Genomic DNA, 25798 nt, shown 5'->3' on the forward strand with positions numbered 1-25798 from the left:
CTTAGTACTAATAATTTCCTGCTGATGGCAGTACTGAGCTACTGCTCTCAGCACTGCCGCTGTGTTCAGCTGCAACACCAGCAGGAGCAGTGTTGTGTTGGAAGTCTCAGTCCATTGTGAGCTCCATCTCCTTTATGGAATTCGATGAATTTTGTAACGACTAAAATAGAGAAAATGGGTGATATAGCAATTTGGAGACATCCAGTTATGATGTTTGTGATAAGGTAATATGTGGATGTGCATTGCTTTTATCCATGGTGAGACTATACTTCTATTGAAATCGTTGGATTTTATAAAAAACATTTGATATCATTCTTATCACCTCGAAACATGCTTGGCGGAGTATTGCTGTAAAGTATAATGACTGTGCCTTTGTTAGTGAAAGCAATAGCTAATTTGCACACAGCAATGTTCCACAAACAGCCATGAAGTGAACAATAAATTTATCTAAGTAATAACAGTCTTCGCATTTGATACAGCGCTTTTCACGTCAGGAGGATGTGCCAAAGGCTCTTAACAGGATTCACTGTAAATTGTGATGACTGCCTTCAATCTGAAGGATTTGTAGCCAGAATCCAAGGACACTGAGAGAAACTCTTTTGCTTTTCAAATCACTAACGCCCACCCGAATAAGCAAATGAGACTTCAATTTAACATCTCATCGGAACAACTCTGTGTTCCCCCAGAACTGCACTGAAGTATTAGCCTAAACTATGAGCTTAGATTCCTGACATGGGGCTTGAATCCACAGCTCTTCTGATACAGGAACAAGAGGGCCAGGTTAATAAGGTTAATATGCAGGGAAATACATGAATATAGACAAGTGTTCACATATGATTTCGCCCACAAGTACACAATATAAAACGCTTTGAGACGTCTCACTGACATGATAACACTACACTTAACATATCCAGGGGAGAACTTTTGACCTGATTTTTGACTTCATTTATGTTTTGGGAGATATATTTGAGGAGTTCTGTAGCTCAGTGGTTAGAGCACTCGCCTCACAAGCAAGAAACCTGGGTTTGATTCCTGGCAGGTCGAAACATTGGGCATGTTTCCTTACTCCTCTGTTTACCCATCAGTAAGTAGGAACCCAGTTGTTAGTCTATTGGCGGATTGCTTCTCCGGGGGTAATAATTAGTTTAGAAAAAAAAGAATAAATTGGTCACTCAATCCATGACTATTTGTGGGGCACTGCTGTGTGCAATTGGCTGCCCACAAAATATACAGTCAATTCACTTTACAGTATATTCTGTGAAGCGCTTTGCGATGTCTCGAAGACGTGATAAGGAGCTATATCAAATGCAAGGATTATTATTATTATTACTGTATATATTTGAGATTAAGGATTCCTTTCTTGGAGATGGAATTTTTTTTGACTATTGATACCAAGATAGAGAAGTAGGACAAATTCCGTCCTCCCTCAATCCTGGCCTGGTTACGTGGCTGATAACTCAAACAAGCACCATCCTACTGTACCAGTGCTAGCTTTTGTAGCTCCCACACCAGCTCTCTGATCTCCCAGAGAGAGTTTGCCAATTTGCACTGTGTTTGGAGTAGGGCTGTTTGTTTTTCAAGCCGTGTAAATGTGTGTCCACAGAATACCTGAAGTTTAATAATAGGGTGGTGGAAGATAACATAACCATCTCATGAGACAGCACTCATTGCAGTGTCAATCACAGAAACTAAATGCACTCTGTGATAACCATGCAACATTAGGTATGGATAGGGTTGTGTCATGGCCCAGACCCATTTAGTACTGACACCACGCAAACCTTGTTTCTATGTAGGATAACATCTCCTGTAGCTCAGTGGCTAGAGCACTCGCTTTGCAAACGAGACACCTGGGTTCAATTCCAGGCAGGGCGAAAGCTTGGGCAAGTTTCCTTACTTTACACGCCTAATAATAATCACTCCAAAACAAAACAATAATAAATTGGTCATTTTCAATCCACGATTGTTTGTGGGACACCTCTGTGTGCAATTGGCTGCCGCGTTTCGCCCACAAATATACGGTCAATTCACTTTACAGCATATTCTGTGAAGCGCTTTGAGACCTCTAGAAGACATGAAAAGCGCTATATCAAATGCAAGGATTATTATTATAACAGTACAATTCAGGAATAGGAGAAGGTCATTCAACCCACAGAGCCATAATCCACCACAGACCGGACCATTCCATGTCACTGCACACTAGCACCCATCCTAATCCCAATTCCCTTTTTCTCGCTTTGAGATTCTTACTTCCCAAGTGTCTGTCCATCTCTTCCTTGAATCCCTCAATCGATATCTCACTCACTCATATACTTTCTGAGGTTTTCAAAATCGTATCAGAAAATTTTTGTCCTTTCCTCAGTCCTAACCAAGGGTCATTCATATCCTCTAGTAATTTATTGGTCGGGGGCGAGGAGTGGTGGGGTAGTTGCTCAATTATTTACTGTATTAAAATGATCTGGAGAATACCCCATTTCCAATTTGAGAATTTTTTAAAATTCTGCACAATTTTAGCCTTGCCTTAAGAGTGGACCAGGTGGAATTTCAGGCCACTGGAGTTAAAGTGCAACAGATGGTTCTACGTTCTGCTTGTCGGTGATTACAGTGGGTTTTATCACTCCCACCTTGAAAAAACCCTCCCTTGATGCGTCGCAGCTATCAAGCTACCGGCCCATCTCCAACCTCCCCTTTCTGTCCAAGGTCCTTGAACGAGTTGTCGCCTCCCAGCTGCGCTCTTTCCTCTCCACCCATTCATTATTCGAACCCCTTCAGTCAGGTTTCCGTGCTGCCCATAGCACAGAAACTGCCCTGGTCAAGGTCACCAATGACATCCTGACCATCTGTGACCAGGGCTCCCTCTGCCTCCTCGTCCTCCTCGACCTATCGGCAGCATTCGATACGGTCGACCATGCTATCCTCCTCCACTGCTTGTCCTCCCACCTCAACCTTCAAGGCCCTGTCCTTGAATGGTTTAGGTCGTAGCTCTCACACCGTCTTCACTTCATTTCCACGAATAGCTTTTCCTCCAGCCCCCGCACTGTCTCGTGCGTTGTCCCTCAGGGCTCTGTCCTTGGTCCCCTCCTCTTCACCCTCTATATGCTCCCCCTTGGTGACATCATCCGCAGACATGGGGTTAACTTCCACATGTATGCGGATGACACCCAACTCTACCTTTCCTCCTCTACCCTCAACTCCACGACCACCGATGTCCTGACAGCTGCCTGTCCGACATCAAGTCCTGGATGAGAGACAACTTTCTTCAGCTCAACGTGCGTAAAACTGAGGCCCTTCTGATTGGCTCACGTCAGCGCCTCCGCACCTCAGGCGCTGACAGCATCAGCATCCAAGGCTGCACTCTCCACCTCTCAAAGCCGGTCAGGAACCTCAGGGTTCTGTTCGACCCTGAGCTGTCCTTTCTCCCTCACATCCGCACCACAACTGGCACCGCCTTCCATCACCTCCGGAACATCGCCAGACTACGGCACTACCTCACCCCTCACGCTGCTGAAACTCTGGTCCACGCCTTTATCACCTCAAGGCTGGACTATGGGAACTCTCTCCTCACCGGCCTTCCCAGCACCTCCCTCCACAAGCTGCAGGTCATTCAGAACTCTGCAGCTCGTGTACTGTCCCGCACCAGGCTTCGGGACCACATCACTCCCACCCTCGCTCGCCTCCACTGGCTCCCCATCCCCCAGAGGATCGAATTCAAGATCCTCATCCTCACCTACAAGGCCATTCACGGCCTTGCTCCCTCCTACCTCTCCGACCTACTATCCCCCTATCTACCTGCCCGTACCCTCCATTCCTCTGGCTCCGGTCTGCTCCACATCCCGGCCCCAACCACCCTACCATCGGTGGCCAGTCCTTCAGCCTCTCAGCCCCTAGGCTCTGGAACTCCATCCCCCAGTGCCTTCGCCTTGCCTCCTCCCTTTCCTCCTTCAAGGCCGGTCTCAAGACCTTTCTCTTTGACCGTGCCTTCAGCTCCCCTCTCGACTCTCTACGCCCTCCTCGCTCCCTCCCTTCCCTCCCCTCACCCTGACCATTTCCCCCCAATGCTCGGGTCCCGACCCAACTGTCCAGTGCCTTGGGACATCCTCCCAACGTGAAAGATGCTCTATAAATGGAATCTTGTTGTTGTTGTTGTTGGTTATGCACGGGCTGTGATTTAGTGTTTACTAAATGGAGGATACCAATCATCTATCATTCTTCATTTTCATCATATTGGCAGGCTGTCAGATTTGAACACCTTGTATCCCTTTAACGGTATTTTAAGTGAAATGTCAACTCACTTTTGGGCATATGTCTGGATCTGACCAGGGTCAGCTCTCGACCTTTCAGGCTCATCTGTTCTTTTCTGGTTTAACTAACCTGTCTGACAGGCTATCACCCATGTAATTGCTTTCAGTAAAATAAACGTAACAATATATGATATTATGCTAGTAAGGATTGGTGTAGGAAAAGTAAGGAGTTTCCTTCAGGTGTTCTGGGTCATATTCGTTCTTCCTCATTCAAAATCATTCTAAATTTTTAAGCTCAATTTGCCTGCTTATCTCATTGTCATTTTTGGGACATTGCTGGAGTAAATCAACTGCAATGTCTGTCTGCCTGCCTTAATAACCATTCATCTCATTTCAAATTATTCTTATTCTGTGAAGTGCTTTCAATTGTTCTTTTATGTAAAAGGTGCTACATTTTACATAATATGTGCAAGCTGTTGTAAGTATCTTATTTATTATTGATAATAGTAATGCTTACATTTGATATAGCATCTTTCATGGCAGGAGGAAATCTCAGAGCACTTCATAGGACTTGCTGGAAAGGGTATGACTGCAGGTAAGTGGAGCAGTCAATTTGAACACAGCATTGTCCTACAAACAAAATGATCGATTTTGTCTGAGGGATTGTTGGCCAGGAAACTCCCTTCTCTTTTTGAATGATACTATGGGATCTTTAACATCCACCTGAACAAGCAGACAGGACCTTGGATTTATTGTCTCATTCGAAGAACGGCACCTCCGACAATTCAGTGCTCCCCCAGCCTAGACTGTGAGCCCAAAGTCCCGATGGTGGAGACTTGAACCTGCAACCTTCTGATTCAGAGGCAGGAATGCTATCCATTGAGTCAGGCTGACACCTATCAATAAAACAGGCAATTTATTTCTTAACCAACAATGACCTTTCAGGCTCATCTGTTCTTTTCTGGTTTAACTAACCTGTCTGACAGGCTATCACCTTGCATGATATATTATTTTGAAAGTTAAGCAAGAACATCTGTTAAAGATTTAGAGTTTTCTCTCTTTCCAGGGCTGGACAGTTCAGCTTGTGGTTGCCGCACTGGTCAGTGCATTTGGTTCTTCATTTCTGTACGGCTACAACATATCCGTAGTGAATGCACCAACTGTGGTAAGTTACTGAGGGTACAGGGAGGAAACATTGCATTGTATATTTTTATACCTCAGATGCATGTAAATGCAGTGTTACTGTCTGACCATAATGTGCTTCTAAATTGCAGGCCAATAATTTGTACGGTTAATGATGGAATTTGATGACTAAAATAGCACATCCATGTGAAGCTGCACCCAAATTGAAGAAGATTACCGACTTTGCTCCCTGTACGCAGCATGTTGGCCATGAAGTGACATATCAGCATTAAGTAGATTCTTAACCATGCATAAACAAAGCTTGCATTCTCTCAGCATCAAACAGTAGTCTATTTAGCTTCGAGGGTATGGTCTAAAGTGCTCTGATCCTAAAGAGTATAAAGCTGTTTCACAAATTCTTTCCAAATTCACAGTAACACAGGGAGATTTTGTTACTGTGAATTAAATTGAAATGTGTTTCCCAGGAAAGTTAGGTGTGTGGGAGGGGGAAGGGGTTGGTGAGACTCCTGAATGAGTCAGGCTGGTCAAAACTCGCTTTATACCGCACGTTTCGCAGCAAACTGCCAAAAATATTGCATCCCATCCTCGAATAGAAAAGAACAGTTCCTGTTCGCTTCGGTCATTGTATCCTGGATCAATTAATTGACTTTCTGGTCCTTCACAAATAAGAAAAATTATAGGAAAAGCAAATTGCCTGTGAAATGATGAGCCATTACCTGTCTGCCTGTCCTATTTTGTGTGTGTGGGTGGAATAACTAGGGAAACGTGTGTGCAGAGCGCATCAGTGCTAGTCAAGGGGCGCAGAGGTGTCAACTGACTTATGGATCACAGGCTAAGCTCACTTGTAAAGTACAGATCTTGTTCTGTTTTTGAGTAACTAACAGGTGAATCTTTATTTGCTACTGTGGGGTGATGTGAAACAACAAGCAAGCAAAGCTCTGTTTGTTAACGTGAAGTGAAAACAAAGCTTGTGATTCTGCAGGATAAGTATCTATAATTGTTTGTTTGTAACCTTTCGTACTTCTGTACACACCTCAAACGAAGCACACTGAATATGGAACAGGCTGGCATTTACGATAAAGACATCATTATGGCTTAACCACATGCCAGAAAACTTGGCCCATCTGTTATATTTTAACATTTCAGAAGAGTTTTCACAACTGAGAAAAATATTAAATATGACATTTTACTGACACTTAATTAAAATACTGCCTGCATCCCATGAGGAGACAATGCTAACCAATATTATTCAGATCAGCACCTTCTTATTTACTGTGGCTGGGATCTAAATATAGGAAATTGTCTGCAAAATTAATGCATTGTTCAAGGTTGAAACAAAACCAAATGAAAGAAGAACGCATCCGTTTGGAATGAATAAATCCAATGCTTTTAATTTTGCAATGAATTTTTCATGATGGCATGGCACAGAAAAACATTGCATTTAAAGTATGAAAATATGAGTGTATGTATTGTAATATATATATATACTGTATGTCTATAGAATGAGAGAGTGATATGAAGATGCAAAATCCATTTTACAATATATTCTGTGAAGCACTTTGAAACGTCTCAACGACGTGATAAGGCACTATATCAAATGCAAGGATTATTATTATTATTAATATGTCAAGCAGATTTTTTCCTCATCAATTTTCTATGCTCCTTTCCTTAAAAGTATTTGCACTAACGTAAAATTACTAAAGAAAGAACGTGCCTTTTATAGGTCCATATATATACATATATATACATAACTGCTGTCAAGTGTAGTGTCCGTTGTTTTGGGAGATGATTGCAGCAAAAAAGAGAACCAAAACAAAGAAATTCTTATAAAACTTTTGAAACACAGTGTACAGTATTTCATAAGGATCTTCATGCAAGCCCTCACCTCAGTCTTTGCCCAACTTGTCACTTCCTTTATACCACAATATCCAACACCTCCCTGGTTGTCGGTGCTTCAAAGTCGATTTTAATGATCAGCATTAGCTTCATGTAATATCTAAACTCTAAAGCACTATGTGGCCTTAGTTATGTTCTACGTGAAGATTGCCTGCATCTGAAGACAGCACTGCTAAAATGGATTTCTCAGTGGTTTAACCGTACCTATTAGAATGATCAAATTAAAGCATAAAGGCCAATGAGTACCATAGCTCCCTTCAGGTTATTTCAAGGTAATTGTGTAAGGCAGTCTATGTCACATAAATGCACAGTCAACAATCATGCTTGGTGTTCTATTCCAGAGGGGATACCGAATGCACAGACAATGTAGCTCGTCTTGGGATTCAAAAGTCCTGTACAAGAATTCACTGAGCTGCAGTATTTGCGTTGACCCCAAGTACATCAATATTTCAGTATAATGCAGAATGAAGGCTGTAAACTAGTACATCGAGAACATAAAGTTTACCTTTCCTCTCCTCCGAAATGACAGCTGTACACATATAAGGGTGAAGTTAGGGCATTTTCAAACCCTGTTTGGTGTGATAATTTATGAAACACTGCTAATTTAATCCCGTGTCTTTTTGAAGTTATATATTTTTCATTTGTTCCTGCTAGTTGTTTCCTGTCACCCCCTTGGCATAAAAAGAACATTTGAAAGGGCTTGCTGCTTCATATCTCTCCCCATTTGATCCGTTCCACCAATAGTGGTCACATTTTCAGTCATTCTGCCCCCGCTCTCTGGAACACCATCCCTGGGTTCCACTGCCTCACTCTGCTCCCTATCCACATTCAAAATCCTCCCTAGACTCATCTCTGTGATTACATTTCGGCCACTTTCACCTGCCTCTAAACTCAGGCTCCCGGTTCAGCTGTCTCCCAGCACTATATAAATGTAAACTGCTGCTGTTATAACCAGTGCTTGGAGGTGCATAGTTTTGGCACAGAGTGTCTATCTTGCTCTCTGATTTTCCACTCGCAGTGTAGGTGCACTGATTGTTCACTGCATGAGATGTCCTTCAGTGAATCAGTTAATGAGGACATGATGCTGCATTCGTGGTGCAGTTCAATGACGGTCAGTTTGGACACAGATGGATTCAGAATCCAGTATACTGGGCTTGGTGTGATGCACATTGGGTTGCAGCAGGGGTCACTGTTTGTAACTTGATCTTATCAACATTGTGTTTCAGTCTCTGTTATTAAAAATAACAGCAACAACCTGCATTTATGTAGCGCTGGGTAGCATCTGGGAGTGCTGAAAATAGTTTAATTCCCTAGTAACAATAAAAATAATCCATTAATTTGATACCGGGTCTTATCATGTCTTCTAGATGTCTCAAAGTGCTTCACAGGATACACCATAAAGTGGAGTGGCTGTCTGTTTGGTGGGTGAAATTAATAATTACATTGAAAGCAATAGCTCTCTCTTTAAGGGGTGCACAACATTTCACAAAAAATATATATTTTTTTGCATATTGACCATTTCCTGGAATCCAAGATCAAATCCTTCAGCAGTTGTCTGGTTGCTGGAAATGCTGTAAACATCGAGCTCTTTACCTCTCAGTATATCCTTGTTTTATTTTTAGCAATTGAATTATTTATAACTACAGTAGTGCTTAACATGCCACTTCTCCCATCTAGTTATTTTCATTCTGTCCCACTGGAATGCCTTTCAGTACTAGGGTAAGTTCAGTGAGTTCATCCAGGGATCTGATCCAAAACAGGTTTAACTCTGAGTGTTGGCCACCTTTTTGTTTGAGCCAGAGTACACTTCACCCACAAAATATACAGTCAATTCACTTTGCAGTATGTCTCAAAGATGTGATAAGGCGCTATTTCGCCCACAAATATACAGTCAATTCACTTTACAATATATTCTGTGAAGTCCTTTGAGACGTCTAGAAGACGTGAAAAGCCCTATATCAAATGCAAGGATTATTATTATTATTAATTACTCAGCTCTGGACCCTTCCAGTGAACAGGTAATCTCACCCCACTGTACGGTGATTTCACTCCGCTGCATGGGATGGTCTTGCGATGCTGCACAAGTGGTCGCCACTCCACTGCATGGGTGGTTTTAATCTGTTGCATGGGTGATTGCGCTCCGCTGCATGTGCTGCTTTGCTCCACCACCCAGGTGGTCTCACTCCATTACACAAATGCGTCTCAGTTAGTTCAGTTAACCAGGAAGACTAACAGGGGAGACTCATGAAAATCAACAACGCAGGTCGGCCTTTCTCCTCCTGCCCCCTCTCACCCCCTCCCAGCCTTGGATTAAGATGCTACTGTCAGAAAGATGGGGCTTAGAATCCACTTTCCTGGCAAAATGGTTTGTTGTTCCTGACTGTGCACAGGAACACATTCAAGGACATGGTCCACTGGGCACTCAGGCAAGGCTTATGTAGGATTGGCATTGCTGAATAGTATCCCGTTAGAGAGAGAGAGAAAGAGATGACTGTCAGCGAGGGAGCAGTTACTTAATAACATCCTTCACTTTTTAGATATTATTGCCCCCATGAGTATATTTTGAGATCTTGGCAGGAAGGATAAACGTCACGGATTTTGGAATTATTAAAAGAGTTTAAAGAAACTTGAATTACACAGCTGCTTTGTGTATATACTGTATAATACATTCAGATTTTGATGGGTATAACAGTGATAGTCTGGAGAATTAAAAATCAGAAGCCAAATGATTGCCATTGTTTGAAGACTTTAGAGGCAATTTTGTTTAGTTAAAAACAGTATATTCTATGTTCTAATTCAAGACTGACATTTTTAATATTGGAATTGCTAAAAGGTCAAACCGCAGACGGCTCAGATGAAAAGTGCCCATATATTTTAGAGTAACCCAGTGGTACTGTTCTGTTGTCAAACAGCTGATTGAGGCCACAAGAGGCATAAGCTCCAGCTTTCCACTTCCAGGTCTTTCCAGTTTTATTTGTGCCTCTGGTCTATTCATGCTTCTGTGATAATAATAATAATCTAATAATCCTTGATTTTGATATGGCACTTCTCAAATTGGCAAGCAGTCTCAGAGAATTTCAAAGGATTTATTATGAAGAGTAGTCACTGTATATGTTTTTAGCAGGCAAACACAGCAGCCAATTTGCACACAGCAGTCTTCCACAAACAGCCATGAAATGAATGATCAATTTTATCTGGGGGATTGTTGGCCAGGACACAGGGAGAATGTCTTCTATTTTCAAATTGTGCCAAGCAATCTCTAATGTTCACCTAAACAGGCTGATGGGACCTCAATGTAAAGTCTCATTCAAAGGACGGCACCTCCAACAACACAGGGCTCCCTAGCACTGCATTGAAATATCAGCCTGGATAGTGAATTCAAAGTCCCAATGCGCCCTTTGTCTAGTCTATTTATGTTTAATCCTCTCATAAGAATCCTTATATTTAGTAGAGTGCCTTTTCCATTGGGAGGATGTTTGAGTACAAGAGGCAGCTTTGACCCCAGCATTGCCTCCTGATGTGAAAGTCTATGTAAAAAATTGTTTTTGTTGCTGTTGTTGCCCACCTTCTACTTTCTAGGTCGTTATTACACATTTTTAAAGAACAGAAAAATTGTTATTAAATGTCTCATAAAAGTCTTCCGAGCTGTAGTGTACAAAGTGCAATAAAATGGCATGCAATGCGTGATGTGTAATAAGTGTTTTTTTTACACTCTATTTACACACTTCTTCCCCACTTTTACCCAACAAGACAATTTGCAAATCTGAGTTGAATTTACAGAAGTTATTACTTTAATTTAATGTTAACTCTAGATAATCTCTGATAAAGAACTTCTAATATCAAGAAAATATTGAGTCCCACTGCCTGTACTTTTTAAGTAAAATGCTTAATTTGCTTCTATAGGATAAACCAATTTAAAATTCGTCCACTTTGCCCTATTTTATCAGGATAGGCAATAAGAAAAAATATTTTCATGTAGAGGATTAATAGAACATGGAGAACTTAGCCATGAGTGTCTTTGAAGTTGAGACCATCAGAATATTTACAAGGGAATTGGATAAAGATTTAAAGGAATAAAAGATATGAATGATAATGAGGAAAGTGCAGGGACTTTGGTTTGGAGTAGATGGCTCCCATAGATAAACAAGCACAAACTTAGATTAAATGGGCTTCAATCAGTAGAAGGATTATGCTACAATTTCTTTGAGGCGATCCAATTATCTTTCTTTAATTTTTATTAGGAAAAACAGTTTGAAAAATAGTCTATTTAGGTTTTCAAAGTATAATAATTTTTGCATTTGATATACCACCTATCAGGTCAGGAGGATATTACACAGGATTCACTGTTGTAAAGTGTAGTGACGGGTGTCTTTGACGTCAGACAATCTTGTATTTTTGTTTATTACTTTCGGTAGTATTACTATAATTGCATTGCTAGAATGACAGAGTGGGAAAGTGGTTGCACTCGCCTGGTGGACCTGTGCTCTTATATAAAATACACCACGTTGCAATTTGGAGAGGGAAAGTTTTGCATTTATAGGACGGATGAGTGATTTCTGACTGTCTGCCACTTTTGTCATGTTGCAAAATGATCCAAAATACAGTACAGTGTATTTTGTAGTAATGAAATTATTTATTACGTAAAGATGTTTTCACATATAACACGGACTTACAATATTTTTGTTCTTTGGTACACTACAATGCATTTGCACAGATTCTAGTACAGTAACAGAAATAAGTAATAGGAAACAGAAAATAAGGGCATTTATTTGCCCTTATTACACATGCTTCTACATAAACATATACTGTACTTAAACAAGTTTTAATAAACTGACAGTTGCAGGGGCTGGGGCCAATCTATCACATTGACAGTTGCTCGCTTTGTGTGTTGGTACTTCTGGCCACAACATCCCCTGGTGGCTCCGGAGGACTAATAAGTCACTCTGGATAATTAGTCACTGAGCTCTTTCCACTTGGAGCGAAGAATTATTAGGGGTTTACTATATCCTGGTGCTCTAATGGGAGGATTGTAAAGTGGACATTCTGGAAGGATGAGATTAAATGGTCGAAGGATCTTCATTATCCAAACCTCTTTTGTAATCTTATGATATTGCAATTGGCCAGTACCTACCACAGGGATGTAGTTAAAGATAACCTCAATGCACCTCTTGCACCTCAATTACGCAACAGTTTTAAAGCACTTCATTCAATTTTCTATGATTCAACCCAACTGATACCACTCAAAAGTAGATTACTGTGTTATGCACACATTATACATTAAATAAATCACCTCGTATTTTATATATACCAATGATTCATTGTGCCTACCATGATAGATATCAAGATGGAACGTTAATATATAAGAGGCTGGCAGCACTTCATAAAAAATGTAAGAGTGGCCAGAAAAAGCAATTTAGAAGTGATGAATTCCTTCTCTGTCTATGAGTCATGTGGTTAACATGCACCAGGTCATAACACCAAAGGCAGGAAGATTTAAGAAGCAATCTCACTTTAAGTATATAAGTTTGGCAGTCATCTTCAATAACCTCGTCCTTCAAGAGCGAATCCTATGTAGGTCCCACAGCAAACCTTCATCAGAAAGAGCGTAATATTGTACCTTTTAAGTGAGAAGGTGAATCCTCACAGGAATTCAAATATTGGAGTATTAAAGCATAAAATTCAATTTGGAATTAAATATTTCTTCAGTGTACAGTAGGCATACACAGACCAACTTGTTTACCTTTATGGTTTTAAAAAAACACCCTGAGATCTGTATTTAGTTTTTTTTCAGTAAAATCCACAGTCCAGTAAGGTTTTGAAAACATCAGCTTGATTGATTTGTACCGTGAATTGCATCCATGGTTCCCTACGGATCTGAAAGGTTAAATTAAACTTTATAATGTTATAACATCAGTCATTCACTTCACGGCTGTTTGTGGGTCATTGCTGTATGCAGATTAGCTGTTATATTCACCTATAAAAATACACAGTCAAGCTGGAAGTTGTGGTTGAAGCAAAGAGCATCAATGTATTTAAGAGGAAAGTTGATGCATACACAAGGGAGAAGGGAACAGAGAGATATTGGAGAGGGGAATAGGAGGAGTGAGGGCTCGAGTGGAGTACGAACACTGGTGTAGACTAGTTGGCCTGAATGGCCTATTTTCAGACCATATAACTGTAATTTCCTTACATGTTACTGTAAATCGTATGAAATGCTTTGAAACATCCTCTTAAGGTGAAAAGTCCCTAAGATACATCCTTTCTGGCCTCTGATGTTTACTGCAGGTAAAACGATGCCAAATGGTTATAAATCCCTTCTTCCTCCCAACTCTGGTGAGAATGATTTGCAGAATACATAGGTGGCTAGGCTTATAGGGGGTTTCGCGCAAGTTTGACCAATGAAAATATGTATATGGTAAATGGAGACAAGAAGGTGGAAGATAGAAAGTGGGGATGAGAAGGGGATCTGAGAATCAGAATTAAAGTATTCATAAATAATATTGTGCATAATAATTGCCATGGTTTCGCAATTACCATATCAATTATTATGCTCGAAAATATTTCCATATGTGGTACCATCTTGCTCCAACCTACCCATATTTCGCCATAGGCTTCTTTGGTCTATTGGCCTCTTTCTCTTGCCGACATCCTTGCGTTGTATTTCACAGTAAAACTGCAATACTTAGATACCGACCGTAAAGCTGTAATGAGTCTTCGAAGAGTGATTAGAAAGAAACAAAACAGAGGAGGCAGGAAAGGAACTGAAGATTCTGACTCACCCTGAAGCAATAGGTTTGGCAACATGCAGAAAGAATGTGAATTGAAAGAGAAGCTAATTGACATCAGCCTCTGAAACAAAACCTAGAGAAATCTCAGAATGTGACACAGCACAGCAAAGGGTAGATCAAGAATGCACAACAAACACACAGCAGGGAGGAGACCTACTGGAAATGGAATATATTTCTTTTATACATTCTTGAAAGCTGGTAAGCCATCCAGCAGCGAAGGTCAAAATGTAATAATGATTGAAGTAAGCAAGGCAACTGCTTCAGTCAGAGGAACAAAGCATTTCAAAGCAAGATTACAAATGAATAAACAGGAAAATGTGAATTTCTTGCTGCATAACTCATAGAATCGTAGAGTGTTACAGCACAGAAACAGACCATTTGGTCAGTCAAGTCTACTCTGGTGTTTTTCTCCACATGAGCCTCCCAATCTGAACCCACTCTCCTATTCATTCCCCATACCCTTTAAGAGACCTGAGTTCAATTCCAGGCAGGGCAAAACCTTGGGCAAGTTTCCTTACTCCACACAGAGCCTAATAATAATCCCTCCAAAAAAACAAAACAATAATAAATTGGTCATTTTCAATCTACGACTGTTTGTGGGACACTGCTGTGCGCAATTGGCTGCCGCGTTTGCCCACAAATATACAGTCAATTCACTTTAAAGTGTGTTCTGTGAAGCGCTTTGGGACGTCTTCCTGATGTGAAAAGCGCTATATCAAATGCAAGGATTATTATTATTATTAATATTCCTCATTCTCTTAAAGCATCTATCTGAAAGAATTGATTGACTGTGTAAAATAAAAATAATAGTTATGAAGATGTCTCAAAACATGTTTAATTCTTTTTGCAATTAATTATCTTAAATTTCTGCACTCTTGTTGCTGTCTCGCCAACCAGTGAAAATGATACATTACTATTTACCCTATCATAACCTTTCCTAGTCTTGAAGACCTCTATCAGGTCACCCCTTAACTTTCTCAGCTCTACAGGAAAAAAAACACTAACTTCTTAGGTATTCAGGTATCAACATGGTTCACTTGGCTGCACTCTCACCTTTGAATCAGCAGGTTGTGGGTTCATGTCTCAGGTAAGGACTCTGAACTCATATCCAAGGCTGCGGATGCATCACAAACATCCTGTAGTTCCATTAGATCAAATCAACAGTCAGTTTGTTATTTCTAGCTCCCTTTTCTTTGGGATTAACCAGCAAAAGACCAGTCAACCTGCAGCCATTTGGGAACACAACATAGATAATAGTGTTCTTCATATGAAGGTAATGGAATTCATATAGTCAATGCTTAAACGCAATAAGAACAATTTGCATTTAAATAGCACCCTTCACTCGGAGTTGCGTCTCAGTGGGTTTGCACTCTGAGGAGGAGTGCTGCATTGTTGGAGATGCCGTCCTTTGGATGAGACATTAAACTGAGGTTTCTTCAGTGTCCTGGCCAACAATTTCCGCAAATAAAATTGGTCATTTACTAATGCCTGTTTGTGGGACATTGCTGCTGGTAGATTGGCTGCTGGGTTCACCTACAAAATACAGACATTGCACTTTACAGTAAATCCTGTGAAATGCTTTGAGACATCGCCCCAATATGATGCACTCTGCAGCAAATGTAAGGATTATTTTATTAATGGTGTATTTTGATTCAGTAAATGGGATTCAAAAAGTGCTTGGGGAAAATGGGAGCATGAATTAATGTCTTGCACATGAAAAAGCACCTTGGGACATAAAATACGTATTCTCCAGGGATTCCCATGGATGTGACGCTGAGCTGTGAGAATGTAGCTCTGACCATATCTCATTGTAGGTCAGAGTAAAGTATACAGGGTTTCCAGGAGCAGATGCATTTTACGTCCTGAGGTGCTTTTCCTCTGGCGTGAGACACAGATGGTGCTTCCCAACAATGTGCGCCATTCTCCAGCCCTCAAATTCTTCACTGAGATGAACACAAAAGTTAACCTTATTAGTAACTGTGGAGACCTTACCTGATTATTTTAAAACCAATTGGATTCTGTTACACTTTCCTCAATCAGAGTTGTGTCACGTGAGTTGCTAAGCAACTTACCATGAGTGGGAGATGATTTGCTCGAAAGCCTGGGTTTGGCTCCTTTTTCTGTTCTGGGATGACTGGGATGATTGCTGTAATAAAGTTTTCATTTTTTAAAAAAATGAAGAAATGCTTTCTGCTGAATTGGGGTCTCTCTGAGCAAATAGCACACACGAACCTTATCCTGTCATTACCATTAATTTGCGAGACACCAGTGAACTGTCTGTAAAGTGCGAAGCACATCATAGCCAAGCCAGTTCTGTCACTAGTACATTTATACCTGCACTCAAGCACAAACACACACAAATGCACATAAACAAACACACACACAAATTCCAGTGTGTATGGGTGGGTGGGTTGGGGGAGGTCACTGGGTAGGAATCAGAAGCAGGAACCCAGGCTAATTCTTACCCTACCCCACCCTAGTTCTTCATTTACTTGGGGTGCTGAGGACAGTTATAATGCCCCTATCATCACCCCAGCTGAGATCAGCTAAAAGCAGCTCTGACTGGGCATTGAACTTGGGACCTTTTTGCTGTATGCAGCTCATTGCATTTACTAGTTCAGCCCATCAGGCACAATTTCACTTAAGCAAGTGAAGATGTTTACTGCATCAGAAGTCAGTATAGCATGTGATGAGTGTTCATTGCCTATTGATGTGTTTCTAATGTGACGATTTAGCAGCTGTAGAATTCTGATACATCCTAATCAACCCATCTAGCCATATAGTGAGATGTCTACCCCAGGGCTGGGTCTTGGTATATTTGTGGCTTTTGATGTGCGTTCAAACCCTCAAATTGATCTTCTGTCTTGTGAAGAAAACGTATTCTCATTAAAGGCCAGAAAATGCTCTCTATATTTCCGAATGCTTCAGCACTTTTAGGTTAATGTGAGTTTTTCCAAGTGGTTTCCTGTGCTGCTTTTTAAACTGCAGATATTTTATGAACGATTCTTTAAACATATTTTGTAGGCATTTTATACATATAGCTAACTTTCATAATATATTTTCTTTGTAGGCCAACACAAAGTTAAAACAAAACCAAGTTTTTAAAAAAATCAGTTTATGGATATACGATATACAATATATGTATATTGTATATATATATGCAGGGTGAGCAAAAAATCATGATACCATTACAATGCCTAATAAGTCTTAAATAAATTATGATTTTTTTATAGATAATAGGGTAGATATCATGACTTCTGGTCACCATGTATAATATATAAGTACTTTTTGGAGTTGCCAGGTAACAAGTACTGTCAATATATGCAAGGTGTCTCACATTGGAACCATTTCCTTACACACTCTGCAATACTTTTCTTCAGTACCACTAATTGTACACGGTACTATGCTGTTTGCATGTGCCCAGAGGCGAATGTTGTCCTTATCTACTGAGTTGTTGCAGGTGAAAACGTTAAGAGATTTAATGGACCTGTTTGAGCGTGGAATGTTATTTTTCCTCCTGTGAGTCCGGGTAATTCTCTTTATCGGGCACCATCGTCATGGTGATTCGTGAGGCTGAGAGTGAGGGAGACCTAGGGATGTTAGTTGACAAACGGCAAAACAGTGTGAGGCAGCAATAAACAAGGCAAACAAGAGATAAACATCATGCTGGTCTACATTACTAAATTAGATGAGTTCAGTTCAATCCACGACTGTTTGTGGGACACTGCTGTGTGCAACTGTCTGCCACGTTTCGCCCACAAAGTATACTGTCAATTCACTTTACAGTATATTCTGTGAAGTGCTTTGAGACATCTCAAAGACTTGATAAAGCACTATATCAAGTGCAAAGATTATTATTATTATTACAATGCCCTGGTCAGGCCTCACCTAGAGTACTGCATATAGGTCAGGTCAATACAGCAAAATGTAACTGCCCAGGCCCCAGAGGGATTGCACAGAGAGCAACAAGGATGATTCCCGGAGTTAGTGGAATGAGCTGTGAGGAACAATAAGATAAGCTTGGGATCTTCAGTCTTGAGAGGGGACGTTATAGAGACATATAAGATTCTAAATGGGCTTGAAAAGGTGAGCCCAATACAATTCTTTCCGATCTGCTACAGAAGAGGGCATTGGTTTACGAAGAGGGCATTGGTTTAGAGTTGTGCTGCATAAATCCTCTGATCTATTTAGGTTATAAGCACCTGCTACACCAACAAGCCGTGTTTGGCAGAAAGATTAAGACCTGCCAGGATAAACTAACTTTGTCCTTATGGTTTTATTTGACAAAATGCATTTGGAAGGCAGTAAGTGAGGTTCCATGGTGCTGGAAGTTCACAGCCTAATCCACAAAGACAGTGGAGACCCATTGAACCATACTAACTACAAACCAGATTTACGCCTCAGTATGCTCTACAACTGAGGAGCTCATATGCTTTCTACTATTGTTTCTGATTTCTGATATAATTTAGGGTAATAATCCCTTCAAAAAAAGTTAAATAAATAAAATAATAATAATAATGATTTGGTCACTCAATCCGTGACTGTTTTTGGGACACTGCTGTGCACAATTGGCTGCCGTGTTTTGCCTACAAAATATACAGTCAATTCACTTCACAGTATATTCTGTGAAGCGCTTTGAGATGTCCCGAAGATGTGATAAGGCCCGATATCAAATGCAAGGATTATTATATTATTATTATAATATTCCAGACCTAGTTAGATCATGCTAACCAATTGATTTTGGAGTAAGGATTGCACAGTGATTTGGCCAGCCTTATGCATCTCTGCTATTACAACATGGGACAATTTCCTCAATATAAACTTGAATACCTTGATTTCTTTCATTCCAGAAATTTGGATCGTGTTTATTTAAATGAGGGACAAAATAGACTTCTGTTTGCTTAACGTTGCCTGAGGAGATTGTTAACACCTGACTTTTCTAAACCTATAAACAGCAGGAAGGTTTTAAACTGCAGAGATGCTATCCTCTCAGTATAGTTAGAACTGGAAATAGGCCCCTTAGTCTCCTTCGTGCTGAATGTTCCTGAGCCTGGAGCTTGCAGGTGCTAATGCGTAACTATCAGTAGTAAAGAATACAAGTCCACTATTATAATCTTCTTACCGGTGGCTAAAATTTGTGACGTTTCATAATCTGTTTGATGCTCACATCGAGCACATTATGAAATCACACAGACATACACACTCTCACACACACACACATATACAGACATATACCCATATACTCACATACAGATACACAGACAGATATACACACACGCACAAAATATATATATACTCACACACACGCAGATACACACACATATACAGCTATGCATTTCTGCATGTTGGATTGCTCCTTTTTAAAAAAAATTGTCACCATTTTGTCATTTGGGAGCCCTCAAAAAGTTTTTTTTCCCCATTTCATAATGTGCCCAATGTGATATTATGATCCCTACAGGGTATGATTGAGTTGGGGTAGGGGGGGGACTTTTTTTCAGATGAGAGATTAACCCAAGATCGTGTGTACCTATTCAGGTGGATGTTAAAATTCCCACAGCACTATTCCAGGAGAAAAGGGAGTTTCTCCCAATTTCCGGGTCAACAATCCCCCAGACATAAATTGTTTGTGGAATACTGCTGTGAGCAAACAAATGAATTTTCTGACTCCCTTGTTGATGAATACATGCCTGAAAGAATGATTAAAAGGGAAAAAAAGGAAAATTAATAAAGAAATTAATGTTTTAAGAAATAGATATAAAATTCAAATAGGTTTATAGCAGTATGTCGGAAATGAGGAAGGTATGGTATTGAAAGAGAAAGTTTTGCAGGTTAAACAGCAATAGTTTAGATAGAATTATTAATATCTGTTCTAATGCATTTGTAATATTGTATTTGTGATGCAACTATTTGTAAAATTACAAAGAGGAGAAAAATAGTCTTATTTATTGCTAGTGGCTAAAAATAGTTTTGGATCCTTTGGAAATTGCAGCCCTGGCAGGCTAGCAAACTGCCTTACAGTCATACTTAATGTCATTTTTTGTTGGGAAGACAAATACAAAGCAGACCAGCCAATATGCAGTTTAATCTTCAATTCTATCGCACCTACGCACAGTGCTTGAATGACAGAATGCTGCAGCTTCAAATGTGAATGAGGAACCCATTGTTTAAACTGTGTCTTGCACTTAACTTGAGGTAATGCTACCATGGTGATAAAATCGGTGCAAAGAAATAAAATTAAACTACGAATACTTCTGCACATCAAGAGAGACTTCCTTTACAGATGCCTAGCTGTGATTTTGTGGAAAATGACTTTTCTCCTTTTCGGGACGGTAAGCAGGGTGACTTTGGAGCCGAGTTCCAAGGTGACAAGCTTAGCATTGGAATTTTAGAATTGAGTCAATCTTCTGTTGTGGTTTCAGTCCAGCTCCTGAGCCAGACAGCACTCCAGAGCATTATTTGTGGTGGACCGTCGCGCCGGGCTTGTTGCTGAGACCTGGAGGGTGAGACCAGGTACTAGGGATAGGGATTCCTTCCAGTCAGCTCCTGTTAACTTTGTAAGCCAAAACCCTAAAGGGTAGGATGCTCCTAGCTGCACAAGCAGTGGTTAAACTCCATTTGCATCCCATTGCCCACTGTGGTTCACAAGCCGTGGCTCTTGCCAGTCTGAACCTAATAACCTCCCGGATTAGGTGAGGAGAGTGCATCTTTCCAGGAAGAGAGTGCAGGAAATGCGAGGGCACCCAATGAATGAGATATATAATGCAACCATGTTATTAGTTAATTTGTGCTATAGTGCAGCTGGATGTAGTACTCTCAGTTCGATTGGTTTACACATCCAAGGAGATGACTTTCAGACATCTGAAAATTATTCTCCACATATTTCTTTTAGTTCAACTGACATCTGTGTGTCACATGTCAGTTGAACTGAAAGAAATATGTGGAGAATAATAGGTAAGTTACAGTGATTGGAAGAAACATCTGTCGCTAAACCACAGTGGCTAATTATTATGTCACATATCGCATTTTCAGCCCAACTAACAGTGAGAAGCATTTGTTTTCAGCAATAAACTCTGTCGCTTCTCTGTTAAAATTGCTGCCACTCATTTGCGACTGTTTGCACTGTTGAGGTGAATTATTAGGTAAGAGCACAGTCATTCAACATCACTTCTTACAATATCTTAAATATCTGCAGAAGTAGGTACTTATTTGCTCACAAGAATTTTGTATTTTTTCTTAGTAAAGAATCGTGTCAATCTGGCTGGTGATGATACGATCACTTTTAGGGTTTGAGTTCACCTGGTCTAGTCAGATGTCATCACGAAACCCTTAACTTACAACAACAACAACAACAAAATTACATTTATAAAGCGCCTTTCACATCGGGAGGACGTCCCAAAGCGCTGAACAGTCAGGTGTCGGGGCCCGAACATGGGGGAGAGGTGGTGTAGGGGTGAGGGAAGGCAGAGAGGTGGGAGGGAGACCTAAGGCAAGAGAAGGGACTTGAGACCAGCCTTGAAGGAGGCAAGGGAGGAAGCGAGGCAAAGGGACTGTGGGATGGAGTTCCAGAGCGTGGGGACAGAGAGGCTGAAAGCCCGACCACCGATGGTAGGGCGGGTCAGGCAGGAGACATGGAGCAGGCTGGAGCCTGATGAACGGAGGGAGTGGGCAGGTTGGTAGGGAGTCAGCAGGTCAGAGAGGTAGGAGGGGGCAAGGCCATGGATGGCCTAAAAGGTGAGGATGAGGATCTTGAATTTGATCCTCTGGGGGATGGGGAGCCAGTGGAGTTGGGCGAGGATGGGATGATGGGGTCGCGGAGCCTGGTGTGTGAGAGTACACGAGCTGCAGAGTTTTGGATGATCTGCAGCTTGTGAAGGGAAGAGTTGGGAAGGCCGATGAGGAGGGAGTTCCCGTAATCGAGCCTTGATGAGACAAATGTGTGGGTGAGGGTTTCAGCAGCCTGAGGGGTGAGGCAGTGGTGGAGTCTGGCAACGTTGCGGAGGTGGTGGTAGGCAGTGCCTGTCATGGCGCAGATGTGGGGGAGAAAGGACAGTTCAGGGTTAAACAAGATACCCAGGTTCCTGACTGGCTTAGTGAGGTTGAGCGTGCAGCCGTGGAGGCTGATGCTGAGAGCGCCTGAAGTGCAGAGGCACTGGCACAAGCCAATGAGGAGGGCCTCGGTCTTGCTGACGTCGAGTTGGAAAAAGTTGGCCCTCGTCCAGAACTTGATGTCGGACCTTTTTCGTTGTGAGTGGTCTGCAATGAATTTCCTGCACTTGCTGTTTTGTTGCGTCAGCCTGGTTCAGTTAGTAGCACTCTCACCTCTGAATCAGAAGGTTGTGGGTTTAAGTCTCACTTCAGGACTTGAGCTCTTAGTCTAGGCTGACACTCCAATACAATGCTTGAAAAACGCTCCATCTAAATAGTGGTCTCGCTAGATAGAAGGTAGCGTCACAAAGTGCTTAAGGGTGGTGGAGTTTGATACCCAGCCGGGGAGAGAGGGGAGGTGACCGTAGGTTAGAGAAAGGGGAAGGTCTTCAGGTGTGATCTGAACAACAACAACTTGCATTTATATAGTGCCCTTCACATGGGTAGTATCTCAGAATGCTGAAAACTGGCAAGGAGGGGAGCAAGGTGGAGGGATAGAAGTGATGCCATCCTTCAGGTGAGACGTTAAACGGGGTGCTGTCTGCCTGTTTGAGTGCACATTAACTTTCTCCTGGTAACCTCACCAACAATCTCCCAGACAACAAAAAATAGGGTCATTCAATTCAATGACTGTCTCTGGGACATTGCAGTGTGAAAATTTAGTGTTTGCGTACAGTCACTCCACATTACAGAAAACTTTGAGACTTGCAATGTGATAAAGTTCAAGATCCTGATCCTCATCTTTAAAGCCCTCCATGGACTTGATCTACCCTATTAAAACTTCACCACCTGTCCACTCCCTCCTCTATTCAGGCACTGGCCTGCTCCTTGTCCCGCCTGCTCCACTATCGGCGGTCAGGCTCTCTGCTCCCACTCCCTGGAACTCCATCCCGGAACCCTTCCTACTCGCCCCCTCCCTTGACTCTTTCAAGGCGCATCTCAAGACCTTCCTTTTTGACCGCGCAAATGCAAGTTGTTGTTGTTCTAAAGTACTGCATCAAATCCAAGGATTATTATTTTGTTTATTTAGATTTAATGACTGCTTCCAGCTGACAGCTAGCAAACCAGACCAACTGTTCCCCAGTTAATTTATCTGAATAGGCATTGGTCAAAGATAAGATTTTGTTATGAGTACGAATAACATTTATAATAATAATAATCTTTGCATTTGACATAATGCCTTATCACATCTTTGAAATGTGTTAAAGCGCTTCACAGAATATACTATGAAGCGAATTGACTGCATATTTTGTGAGCGAAATGCGCACAGCAGTGTCCCACAAATAGTTGTGGATTGAGTGATCAAATTATTATGCTTTTTAAAACAAATTTTGAAAGGATTCTTACCCCCGGAAAAAGATCTGTCAATTGACTAAGAACCGGGTTCCTACTTACTGTTAGCTAAACAGAAGCGCGTGCAATAAGGAAACTTGCCTAACATTTCGCCCTGCTGGGAATTGAATCCAGGTCCTCTCTCTTGCGAGGCGAGTGAGCTAACCAATACCCTACAGGACTCCACACACTTATATTGTGCCTTTCATAATAAAATAAATGTCTTGCAGGGCTTTATAAAATAAAATTGATCAGAAACGAAAGTGAATGTTAAAGAGCCACTTTGGTCCCTACAGAAGAACATGGAGTCCACTTCCACAGTTAGCGGAGCAGGGAAAGATTGATACACTCCCCAGGCAATTTTTCTTTCTGTTTTAATTTTATTTTCTAATAAAGGTCATAATACACTCAGACATATGAGTGGGGGAGGGAAGGGTGGAAGTAGACTATCAAAATCTATTCGCTCAAGGCAATTCTACATCTTAATTTCCTCCAGTTCAGTAAAAGAGATGAAATGTCAGGAACATAAGGGGACGTGATATAAAACGACTGGATCCTCGGCTTGCAGAAAAACTCTTACTTTGTAGCGTGGCTCTGGCAGGTTAGTAATAAATGAGTTGGACAATAATGGACCAGCAATTGAGCCTTGGGGAACACTTGGCAGCATCTTACAATGTATTCTACAATAATGTTGAAAGGAGAGACGATCATCACACACACACACACACACAAACTGACTGGAGACTATAAGAATTTTTTGTGCTGAATCAAAGTTTTTATTGGATTTGATTTCTAAAATATGCATACTACACAGGGCATAAAGTCCCCATGTACTCATACTGGGCATCATAATTCAAAACGTTTGCATCCAATGAATAAGACTTTAACCCACCCACTAACTGAAGGGGCTGCTGGCCTTGCATTGTTAATAATAATAATAATCCTTGCATTTGATATAGAGCTTTTCATGTCTTCTCAACGTGTCAAAGCGCTTCACATAATAGACTGTAAAGTGAATTGACTGTATCTTTGTGGGAGAAACACGGCAGCCAATTGTGCACAACAGTGTCCCACAAACAGTCGTCGATTGAAAATGACCAATTTATTATTGCTTTGTTTTGGAGGGATTATTATTAGGCGTGTAGAGTAAGGAAACTTGCCCAAGGTTTCGCCTTGCCTAGAATATGTTCCAATATTCTCCCAATTAACAGTCAACCCATCAGAAGAACTCAATATTCCTACGTTAGCATTCCCAACCTTTCTGTTTCTTTTGTTCTGTTACTTCAGTCCAAAACCTGGATGTTATTAATCACACTCATAGTGAGAGGATGCTTCGAGGTCCTACTATTGCTAAATTTACAACACTTACAGTACAGCCTGATATTTAGCTTGATCAACTTTAAGAGCTAATAATGTTCTCGGGGGAAACTTGAACATGCTGTTTGAATCCAGTGTATTCACATGTCACGCTTAACCTAATGGGATCTTGCAAACTAGCTCGCGTCCAAATCCCTGACTGTCCAGCGCCTTCGACATCCTCCCTGTTGTTGGTCACTTGTGCTACACAGCTCCTTTTCCTAGGAAAGAAAGAAAACGACTTTACCTCACTTTGTTCTTGTATTTTATAGCACCTTAGCATATTGAAAGATTAAAGTGGTTCACAGTTAATTTCTTTCAAGTGTAGTGACTGTGTATTTATGGGCAAATGTGGCAACCGTTTTGATCACTGCAAATTTTCATGAACACAAGGTGAATTAGCAACTACACGGATGGTCATTGACCAGAACTCAAGGATAAACTCCTTTTCTCTTTTTGAATAGTATCATCGATTCTTTAATACTTTTTTAATTCTTTAATTCGTGGAGTCCTGTAGCTCAGTGGTTAGAGCACTCGCTTTGCAAGTGAGAGACCTGAGTTCAATTCCAGGCAGGGCGAAACCTTGGGAAAGTTTCCTTACTCCACACGCCTAATAATAATCCCTCCAAAACCCAAAACAATAATAAAATTAGTCATTTTCAATCTATGACTGTTTGTGGGACATTGCTGTGCGCAATTGGCTGCCGCGTTCGCCCACAAATATACAGTCAATTCACTTTACAGTGTGTTCTGTGAAGCGCTTTGGGACGTCCTTCCGACGTGAAAAGCGTTATATCAAATGCAAGGATTATTATTATTATTATACACACTTGACAATAGGAAGAAGGCATCTCATCTGAAAGACAACACCTTCAACAATGCTGCGCTCACCTAGCACTC

General features: G+C 41.1%; 1 protein-coding gene across 6 annotated transcripts in view; it reads left to right on the plus strand.

The window, feature by feature from the left end:
• Window positions 1–25798, plus strand: part of slc2a9l2 (solute carrier family 2 member 9, like 2) — a 191068-nt gene that overhangs the window by 31287 nt on the left and 133983 nt on the right. For all 6 annotated transcript variants that reach the window (XM_007897325.2, XM_007897328.2, XM_007897331.2 and 3 more), the window contains exon 3: window positions 5305–5403. In XM_007897325.2, coding sequence (XP_007895516.1) covers window positions 5305–5403 — 99 coding nt within the window. The remainder of the gene's footprint in view (window positions 1–5304; window positions 5404–25798) is intronic.

The sequence above is a fragment of the Callorhinchus milii genome, unplaced genomic scaffold (genome assembly GCF_018977255.1).
Source record: "Callorhinchus milii isolate IMCB2004 unplaced genomic scaffold, IMCB_Cmil_1.0 Scaffold1, whole genome shotgun sequence".
Classification (NCBI taxonomy): Eukaryota; Metazoa; Chordata; class Chondrichthyes; order Chimaeriformes; family Callorhinchidae; genus Callorhinchus; species Callorhinchus milii.